Source organism: Meriones unguiculatus, chromosome 8 (genome assembly GCF_030254825.1).
Source record: "Meriones unguiculatus strain TT.TT164.6M chromosome 8, Bangor_MerUng_6.1, whole genome shotgun sequence".
Classification (NCBI taxonomy): Eukaryota; Metazoa; Chordata; class Mammalia; order Rodentia; family Muridae; genus Meriones; species Meriones unguiculatus.
In genome coordinates, this window is record NC_083356.1 from 16,415,904 (window position 1) to 16,426,665 (window position 10,762).

At 48.3% G+C, this 10,762-nt stretch overlaps 1 protein-coding gene across 1 annotated transcript; it reads left to right on the plus strand.

Annotated features, from left to right (window-relative positions):
* Positions 1 to 1,876: 1,876 nt before the first annotated feature.
* On the plus strand, positions 1,877 to 9,146 carry Pkdrej (polycystin family receptor for egg jelly). The gene has a single exon (XM_021630840.2). It carries the CDS (start codon positions 1,877 to 1,879, stop codon positions 8,267 to 8,269), a length of 6,393 nt encoding a protein of 2,130 aa, XP_021486515.2. The 3' UTR covers positions 8,270 to 9,146.
* The last annotated feature ends 1,616 nt before the right edge of the window (positions 9,147 to 10,762 follow it).

Below are 10,762 nucleotides of genomic sequence, written 5' to 3' on the forward strand. Positions count from 1 at the left end.
AGCCAGCTGCCTTGAAAGGCACCTCCTCAGACAGTCCCCTCGATTCTGCATACTCTCCACCTTAATTTCCTTCACACTACTCCTCACATCTGAAATCAATCACATTGTGTTGTGGCCTTTACTATTTTAAAATTCCAGATCTTGCTTTATTCAAGTCTATAGTGCTAGCGAATTTACGTCTTATGGTTTGGTTATTACACAAACTGCATTTTAGATTTAAAAATAGTGTGGTTTTTTGTTTTGTTTTGTTTTTTTACCAGATTTATTTATTTCATTTTTTTGCGCAAGTGTTTTGTCTGCAGGTGTGTGTATACACCATGTGTCTGCTTAGTTAAGTTTATGGAGGTCAGAAGAGGGCATCCGATCCCCTAGAACAGGAATTGTTGCTCTGTTGTTGAATTTTGGTATTAAAACTAGTATTTATTTGATTTTTTTAAAAAAACACTTACCCTAAGTGTTGCTTCTGCACTATTCAACGGGCCATTGTTTAACCATTAAGCGTCTAACTTACTGTGAAGGTGTGGACTGCTTGCAATCCCAGAACTGGGGAAGTGGAGTCAGGAGGATCCTGGGCCTTTCTTACCAGCCAGCCTAGCCAAACTGGTGAGCTCCAGGCCAATGAGGACCCTTCCTCGAAGGAGAGATGGTGTTCCTGAGCTCGGCATTCAAGATTGTCCTCACATTTGCACCTGAACATGCGTACACTTGTACATGCCCTTAGTAAAAACAAAAAAAAAAAAATCCAAAATACAGGGGTTAGAGAGACAGCTCATCAGTTAGGAACACTTGTTCCTACAGAGGACCAAGGTTTGATTTTCAGCACCAACATGGTGGCTCACAACCTTCTGAAAACCAAGTGTTGTTGGTGGGCAAACAACACTAACGAATTTCAGTTTCCACTCATCCCTAAGGCAGTTCGGCCCGGTGTGCATCACTCTTCTTAGGAAGCAACAAGACTCCAGTAACCTTCCCTTTCCTAAACCACATAGTTATTTTTAGTTAGGTGTGGTAATGCACTCCTGTGATCCTAACATGGAGACGGCTAAGTCAGAAGGATCTCCGGTTGGTTCCCGGGAAAACACTGTCTAAAACAAGCAAGCAAGCAAGCAAGCAAGCAAGCAAGCAAGCAAGCAAGCAAATAAGTAAGCTATACATTTAAAAGAGGAGGGAAGAAAAATGAGTCTGGACTGGGCTGAGGCGCTGGCAAGGCCCTACTGATTTTATTATTTTGGAACCGGTTTTCCCGTGGGAGAGGAATTCCTGCTGAGAAGCTTTCTTGGTGTGTCCAGCTTTAAAAAGAAGAAAAGAGCTGGGGGTGGGGAACCGGATTAACCTCATTTAGCAAGCCATGATCCTAGAGCCTGCACCAGTGTGGGAAGAAAGAGGTGGAGGGAGCGGTCTCAAGCCCAGCTGCTGCCCAGAGCAGAGTGACCTGCCTTTCTGGAGATGCTGCTTAATGCTCAATGCCCTTCGACAGCCCTCCTTCGGGCTGCTCCTCGGTCCTGAGCCTCCCGGAGACCCACTTCCCCTGGAAACCCACTGTTCTGTGACTTCTCACGCCACAGTGTTCTATGATTCTCCTTGGTCCTGAGACCCTTGAGGACCCGGAGACCCCACTGTTCCTAGAAACTCACTGCCCTTTGGGACCCACCGCTCCTGGGAACACACTGTCCCTGAAACTCCCTAGCGCTGGAAACCCACTGCCCGTGGGAACCCACATGCCGGGTGGACAGCTTTATTCCAGAGTGGCGGGGCACGCTGCCCCTGCCCCGAGGCCCGCTGCGCGCCCAGCCCAGCCCCGCCCGGTGCCCTCGCGGCCAGGCCCAGCGTCACAGCCGTTGAGGCCCGCGGCCCCCGCAGCTCCTGGGGGGGAGCCATGTGGCCAGGCCCCGCGCTGCTGCTCCTGGGCCTGGGCCTGGGTCTGGGCAGCCAGCCGCCATCCCTCGGCCCTCGCGGACTGCTCAGGTGCGCCCCGGGGTTGGGGCAGGACGAGGAGAGCAGCGTCGGGGGTGATGGCACCGGTGGCCCGTCCCCGCGCACAGCCCCGCGCCGCGCCCTCCCTACGCTGCCCCGTAGATGTCCCTCGGGCACAGCCACGAGGGTCCTCCTGAAAGTCAACTCCTCGGACCCCGCAGATACCACGGCTACGGCGTCTTGCCAGACGGCCACCTGTACCATGAAGCCGGTGAAGATCAACAGGAACCACCAGAACGCTCCCCTTACCCTGAGCAGGAAGGAGGAAGTCACCCTCAAGGTCACTATGTCCTGGGACTGCCCAGGAGCCATGGATGTTAGCAAGCGCTGGCTCTACTTTTCAGTGGCTTCTGTGAACGACACACCCGATTGGAACCGACCTGTGCTCCTGCCTCAGGTACGGGAGACTAATTTTTCCTCCATCCACATCCCCAAATCTGCCCTGCCTTATGGAGTATATGTGTTTAACTTCACGCTGTCCATCATCAGGTGTGACCCCACCTTGCCCCCGCTGACAAGCTCGGATAGCATCTACATTTGGGTTAAAAAACGCTCCCTGGAGGCTATTCTTTCTGGAGCGGCCAACATGACTGTGAATTTCTCTGATGAACTGATTCTGAATGGAAGCATGTCCCATGACCCAGAGGCAGACATTCCCACAGAGGGACTCCAGTTTTTTTGGTACTGTACCACAAATCCAAGACACTATGGTGGCAACTTCACATTAGTAACCAACCAGGATGTCTGTCACCCAGAGCAGGATGCGCTGGATTGGCCTTGGGCAATGGGCTCTGTACTGACCATTCTGCCAGAAACTCTTAGGGGCGATGATGTGTATTACTTCAGAATGGTGGTACGGAAACAAAACAGAATTGCATATGCCGATAAAACTGTACGGGTACTCAAAGGACCTCAACCTAAGGCTATAATTTTATGCATTGAAAATTGTGAGCCCACTTTAGTTGTATCAGATAGATTTTCTCTGTTTCTGGATTGTACAGGCTGTGCCAGCCAGGATTTCTATAGCTGGTCCATTTTGTCTCAATCGGGTCATGAAGTGATGTTTGACTGGGCAGGGCAAGCTGTCACCAGGAGGAACGGGGCTTATTTGTCTATAAAAGCTTTTGCCTTTAGGAATTTTTTGGAAAGTGGGTTTTGGGTTTCTCTGCATCTAATTTCTTGGAGTGGTGTGACCATGACTTTGAGACATCCTTTTGTCATTAACCATGGCCCTCAAATTGGCAAGTGCACGATTAATCCAGCGAAAGGGATTTCGATGGTTACTAAATTTGTTGTTGAGTGTAGTGATTTTAAGGATAAGAACCTCCCCCTTAAGTATAAAATAATAGTAGCTGATTTGGACAGCACTGGAGAAATCAGTTCAGTGGAGGAGAATACGCTGGGGACTATCGCGTATTTAGGGACACAGTCTACAACACCTGCCTTCTTTCTCCCTGTGGGGATGGTGGCAAATCGCTACAATGTGAGGCTGTATGCCCAGGTCTATGACTCACTAGGGTCCTTCTCTCAAGTGACTTTGCAAGCCACTGTACAGATGCCAACTGTCAGGGACTCTTCAAAGGACGTTTTACAACAGCTGCTCAGCTTCACCATGGATCCAGGGTCACCACTGTCTGCTTCTCTTCAAAAGCAGGACTGGTTACCCATGGGCTACTCACTCTACGTGGTGGCTTCCGTCTTGAATAGCATAGAAAGGGAGCTCAAATTCCAACGCGACAGAACCCATCTCCTGGAGCGCCTCCTCGGCCAGTCTTTTGTGCCGTCTATGAGCACGCTGGATGAAATTTGCCAGGTGGTAATGGTGATTACCAAACTAACACAGAATGTCTCCGACTTCGGCCAAGTGGTTTTAACGGATGCCACGTTACGGCTGTGGCAAGCAAACCAAGCCCTGCAAGCACACCAACACAAAATCAAACACTCTCACTCCCGGCAGATTGAAATCGTGGCGGCTGGCATCCTAAGCGGCCTGTCTAACATTCTTAAGTGGATTAACCCCTACAGTGTGTTCCAAGATCCCTTCTTTGTAGTAGAATCTCTCTCAGACACAATCCTGGCTAACAAGGTGCCGGGTAGCAAAATCACAGAACTAAGGACCAGCAGCTTCAAAATGTATGTGGAGAAAGTTGAAAACTGGGATGTTTTTAAGACCTTCAGAAATGAGACACGCTGCCCAAACTGCCTCCAATCGACACTGAACACAAGCAGGGTTCCCGGGCTACCTTCAAAGGCTCCAGTTTCTATTATGTTCTGTGAGTTCACAGATGACCCCTTTCCTTGGCTGACTTACCCGGAAAACATTTCTGCAGATGTGGTTGGGTTCAGGATGACAGGAGCCACAGATAATGACGGCACCATAGAGATCACACCCGATGTAGCAGAAGTGTATCTGGTCAGAAAAGATTTGACCATTTCCAGTTTTAGCCTTATGGTGGGACCAGGCATGGAAAGTGCTGGGTTCTCAAAGATGACAACAGGTGGAATTAGTTTTGAGGTGGACAGCAGAGGGATTGGGGAGGTAATGGTCCATGTTGTCACAGACGTGACAGTGTTGTTCAAGGCCTTGGTATATGCAGGCAGTCAGATCACCCCCACCAATCTGGTGGCCATTTTCCTCGTACCTCATGACATCCCTCCCATTGCCACATGGAGGGGCCCGTTTGACCCAACCTGCCCAGTCAAGGAGGCCCGTGTGGTTTGTCTGCCATCATCCATGCTTCGAATCATAGCTCAGCACAGCCGTTCATTCAGGTATAACATATCTGTGATCCTACAGGCACCTCGTTTTGTCTTCAAGCCTACTAACAAGTTGGTGAGAATTTCTCTGTTCACGGTTCACTGTTTGGATATGGATGGGATCCAGAGTGACTGGCGAGGAGGCACCTGCGTGTTGGGTGAGAAGACCACATGGGAAAAAGTTCACTGTGTCTGCAGGAGCGTGGCACAGAGCCGGCGGCAGCTGACCTCTGTCAAGCTGGCCTACCCTCACCTACAGACCCGCTTTGTGACTGCTAAGGTGATCATGATCCCCAACCCTGTGGATCTGCAGCCAAAGATCATTAGCAACCTTAACAAAAACCCTGCGGCCTTCCTGGTTGTGCTTTTCATTATGGTTCTGTATGTTATTCTGGCTCTCTGGGCCTTGCACAGGGATGCGATGGATCAGTATCTCCGGGACCCTGTGGTAATACTGACCGATAATGATCCTTTTGATAACATATGCTACCTGATAACCATCTTTACTGGGAGTCGTTGGGGGTCCAGCACCAGAGCCAATGTCTTTATCCAGCTTATGGGAACAGAGAGTACCAGTGATGTGCACTGTTTAAGCCATCCATATTTTAGAACTCTCTCCCGAGGAAGCATCAACACTTTCCTCCTAACAACAAAAAATGACTTAGGGGACATCAATTCCATTCACGTGTGGCATGACAATGAGGGCAAAGCGCCTAGCTGGTACTTAAGCCGAATCAAAGTAGAAAATCTCTTCAGCAGACGCAGCTGGCTGTTTATGTGCCGGAGGTGGCTCTCTGTGGACACCAGTTTGGATGCAACATTTTCCATCACCAACCTGGATGAGCCTCTAAGGAAGAGAGACTTCTTCCTGATTGACTTGAGTCATAAGCTTGAGAAAACCCACATGTGGTTCTCCATTTTCACCGACGTGGTCCCCAAACCATTCAACAGGCTCCAGAGGCTGTCCTGCTGCTTGGCCGTATTGTTAAGCTCTCTCGTTTGTAATATCATGTTTTTAAATCTGAACAGAAAAGAGCAAACTGAGTCCAGACAGGGGCTTATCATCAAGTCAGGAATCGAAAGTGTCTTAATCACAATCCCCGTGCAATTATTGATAACCTTTTTCTTCACCTATTCCCAGAAGGAAGCTCAAGTGAATCTAGATGAAGTGGCACCTCAGGAGCATCCACTGATGTCAGAGGAGAGTCTGTTCTGGAGAGAGAGATTGAACAAATGGCATGAGTATGAAATGAAAGCTCTCCCCAGTGAAGCTTCCAAGTCCACCTCTGCTTCCAGGGGAGAGCTTTTAAAGATCACCTTCAGAACCTCACAGAAGAGTAAGAAAGCAGGCAGCAAAGTCCTGGATACCCAGAGGTCCAATAAAAACTTCAGTAACAATAACCTAGAAGACACTGAAGATATCCTTTCAAAAGCCTCCTCTACCCAACTAGATATCACTCAGCCCATTAAAAATAAGACCCAGATTATCCCGCCCAGCTGGTGTGTTTATATAGCCTGGTTTTTGGTGTTTGCCACTTCTGGCATATCATCATTCTTTATCGTATTTTATGGCTTGGCTTATGGCTATGAAGAGTCAGTAGAGTGGTTCATTGCATCTTTCTGTTCTTTATGTCAGTCTGTGTTCATCGTACAACCGTGCAAGATTCTACTGAGGTCAGGCATCAGGACAAAAAACCCCAAGTACTGTAAGAACCTCCCATGGTCCAGCAAGTACCATTATACAGAAATCAGGCTGCAGGAGACAAGGATGACGCTGGAAGAGATGCAGCAGCTCCATGAGGATATGGACTACATCCGAGGCTTGAGCATATACCAGCCCATCACCCTGGACAAACTCCAAATACTCAAGAGGAAGAAGAGGATCAGGAGGCGGTCCCTCTTGTTCTTGAGCTACCTCATGACGCACTTCATATTTCTGACCCTTCTCCTGCTACTCATCGTCTCACTGCACCATAATGACAGCTTCTACTATAACCGCTTCATTCGCCAACGGTTCTCCGTGGACCTTGCCACAGTGGTGAAGCTGCGAGATATCTACACATGGCTCAGCAGTGTGTTCCTGCCTTTGCTACACAATGACCTGGACCCAACGTTCCTCCCGGACAGCTCATCCAAGATCCTTGGCCTTCCACTCATGAGGCAAGTGAGGGCCAAACCTAGCAACGAAACATGTCTGTTGGCCAAGAAGTTTGGGCAGAGCAGCATTGCAGGAGAAATCCATTGTCACCCACACTATGGCATTGACCCAGAAGACACGCATCAGTATTCCAGTGCTTGGAATGAGGCTGGCAAGCCATCCGCATACGACACCAGCAACGGGTTTACTTATAAGCCTCCAGGGAAGAAGTGGGTGTATTATTCCTATGGAACACTAAACACATATGGATCTGGAGGGTATGTCTTCTACTTCTTTCCAAAACGACAGATGTTGAATTCCACGCTGAGGCTCACGGAGCTCGAGGGAAAGAACTGGCTCGATGAGATGACGTGGGCTGTGATTGTGGAACTCACCACCCTGAATCCAGACGCCAGTCTGATGTGCACTGTTTCAGTTGTATTCGAGGTCTCTCCCTTGGGGGTGGTCAACTCCAGCCTCTCTGTCTACGCCTTCTCACTGGCTGATTTCAGCAGAGGGACATCGGCAAAGATCTACCTGTACGCAGCCATTCTCATGTTCTTCTGTGCCTACATCGTGGATGAGGGCTACATCATCATGCGAGAAAAAGCCTCCTATTTGAGGAGCGTGTACAACTTGCTCAACCTGTCTCTGAAGTGCACCTTCAGTCTGTGGGCAGTGTTGTTCTTGCAGAAGCACCTCCTGGCCACCAGCATGGTCTGGCTTTACCTGAATGACCCTGAAGCCTTCATCCCCTTCCATGCTGTTTCTCGGCTTGATCACTTCATGAAGATCAGCTTGGCTTTCCTGCTGTTTCTGACCATCCTGAAGACACTCAGGTATTCCAGGTTCTTCTATGATGTGCGCCTGGCTCAGAAGGCCATCCTGGCTGCCCTTCCTGGCATCTGCCACATGGCTTTGGTGGTATCTGTGTATTCCTTCATGTATGTGGCCTTTGGGTACCTAGTGTTCGGACAGCACGAATGGAATTACAGCAACATGATTCATGCCACCCAAACCATCTTCTCCTACTGTGTATCAGCCTTTCAGAACACTGAATTTTCCAGCAACAAGGTTCTTGGGGTCCTATTTCTGTCATCCTTTATGTTGATGATGATTTGTATCTTCATCAACTTGTTTCAGGCAGTAATTCTGTCTGCCTATGACGAGATGAAGCAGCATGTGTATGAGGAGCCATCTGATGAGGCAGAGGCCATAACCTATCTGTGTGACAAGATAAGATCTGGGTTCGACTTTCTCACCTTCAGATCTAGGGACAGGGACCAATCCGACTTCTTCATCGACATGCTGTATGGGCAGCCGGAGAAGAACAATCGCCGTTTACTGGGCCTGAAGACCAGAAACATCAATGGGAAGAAAAGGATTTATCTTGTTGTCTGACTGGTGATGGTCAGAAGGGCCAGCAGCAACAGTGGTCCCCAAACATGACCTATGTTTGTCAGGAGGACTAAAGGATGCTTGATGGCTTGGTCACCCCCCCACACACACACACATCTGAAGCATCCCCACTCTGGACCCTGCTCTTAGGAACAAGAACATACGAACAGTGGGAAATATTGGGGGACAGAAGGTGGAATTCCCTCTGGACGGGGGTCTGTGACTCCTGGTTCGGTGGCAGTACTCCTTTCGTGGCAGCCTGCAGCGGTGGGGAGGAGTGGCAGCCGCTCATTTTCGAGACCCAACCTCAAGGGAAAGAGCTGGTCAGATCCCATCATGGATTCAGCCACAGCCCAGCAGCCTTTAAAGCAGAAGCAGGCTGGACAACCCTGCTTGTTGGGAGTCTGTAAAGGGAGTCTCCTTTATAGACTGGGCCCTGGGAAGCCTCTCCTCTGGCAGGGCAGGGCTAGTGGGGGTCTGTGGGGAGTTTCAGGACAGGCTTTAGAGTTTGATAACGCAGAGATGAGAGCGGGGGACAGGGATCTGAAGCTTCCCTCTCAACTCCCTCAGGCCACGCATCTCCAGTCTACCTGGTAACATTTTCCGACCAAGAAACACAGCCTGTCAACCAAAGTGCACAGAGGTCCGTGTTGAAATACAGTATACATTCTACGTACTGAATGCAACAATGTGTCTGATTAGTCGGGCACCCGGTTATTATATTTATGATTATCTTCACGGATTATTGAGGAGCAAGGAAACGTGGTTTACTGTTCAAGAAGAACAAGGGCTAACAGTGTAATGCTGTTACTCAGAAGCATGTACCCTTATGTTGATGCCACTTTAAGTTTTATATGAATTAAAGTTGAGATTTCTTCTATGACCTGTGCAGTGATTTCTGTGTAAGAGATCAAGACATAGCCGTGAAGGCCAGAAACGTATCTTCAAAGCTCAGGGCCAGGAAAGGAAAACATACAAATGAGGTTATGGCTGCACTATCCTCACAGGAGTGTCCCATCATAACCTTTTTCTTTTTTTAAGAGATTTATTTTTAAAATTCATCTTTTTTTTTTTTTTTTTTTTTTTTTCAAGACAGGGTTTCTCTTTGTGTATCCCTGGCTATCCCGGGACTCTCTGTAGACCAGGCTGGCCTCAAGCTCAGAGATCTGCCCGAGTGCTGGGACTAAAGGCATGTGCTATCACTGCTTGACTTTGTGATAATATTTTAAGACTCACTTGCACAACATACTTTTGGACAATACTTACTCACTTGCACAATACTTTTTTGGAAACAGGACCTCACTATATATCCCTGGTTGGTCTGGAACTCATTATATAGATGAGGGTAGCACTGAATTCATAGTGATCTGTCTGGCTCTGCTTCTCTAGTGCTGGGATTAAAGGCTTGTATCACCATATTCAGTTTTATTTTAAAATTTGTTTTTGGACAATTGCATGCAAGTATACACTATATCTTGAATCTATCCACTCCAACCATTCCCTCTTCCTCCTTCTGTACTCCCACAACACTTCCTTTTCCCATCTCCATGCCAGCACTTCCTCCTCCTCCTTCATCTAGAGTCTTTTCTGCAAGTATATGGGTTTAGGACTATGACCAATCAATCTATCAGTGGCCACAACCCCAAAGAAATGATCCTTTCCCCCAATACCCATAAGTTGGCAATAATGAGTCCCTCAGCCATCCATGCTGGAGGGTTACCTGGCTTGGTCTTCTTGTTTATTTTTTTCGTTTTGTGTTTGTTTGTTTTGTTTTTCGAGACAGGGTTTCTCTGTGTAGCCTTGGCTGTCCTGGACTCACTTGTAGACCAGGCTGGTCTCAAATTCAGAGATCCACCTGCTTCTGCCTCCCAGAGTGCTGGGATTACAGGCGTGTGCCACCGCACCAGGCTCTGGCTTGGTCTTATTACGTAGGTACAGGTAACCACATCTGCTGTGAACTCATGAGGCCAACAGCCATGTCATGCCCAGAAGACAGCATTTCACAATGTCCCCCTTGTCCCCCCAAACTTTTGCTCGTATGCTTCTGGCCCTTCTTCTGAGATGTTCCTCAAGCCTTGTCGGGGGAGGGAGTGATAAAGATGCCCCACTTAGGGCTGAGCACTCAGTAGCCCAGTTGTTTTGTGCTGTATTGGACACTAATGGCTTTGTTATAGAATCCCTTTGCTGCTTAATCTCAAGCTCACTAGCTTGGAATGGACAGTAGCAGGTACTCAGAGATTCTGTCCATCTTCTGTACAGGGGTTCTGTTCCATGTATGAAGCAGTATGTTAGCCACTGAGTGTCTTAGAGATTTGGAGACGTGTCTGGAAGAAGAGTAAAACAACAGTAAAGAGTCTACATGAAAGCACCTCAAATAGGTAAAAACAAAACAAAACAAAACAAAATCCCAGAAGCTGTAAGACTGTTGAAAGAAAATTCTACACAGTCAAAGGCAGGTTATGTCCCTATGAGTTGCTAGCCAAGGAAACCCTTTAA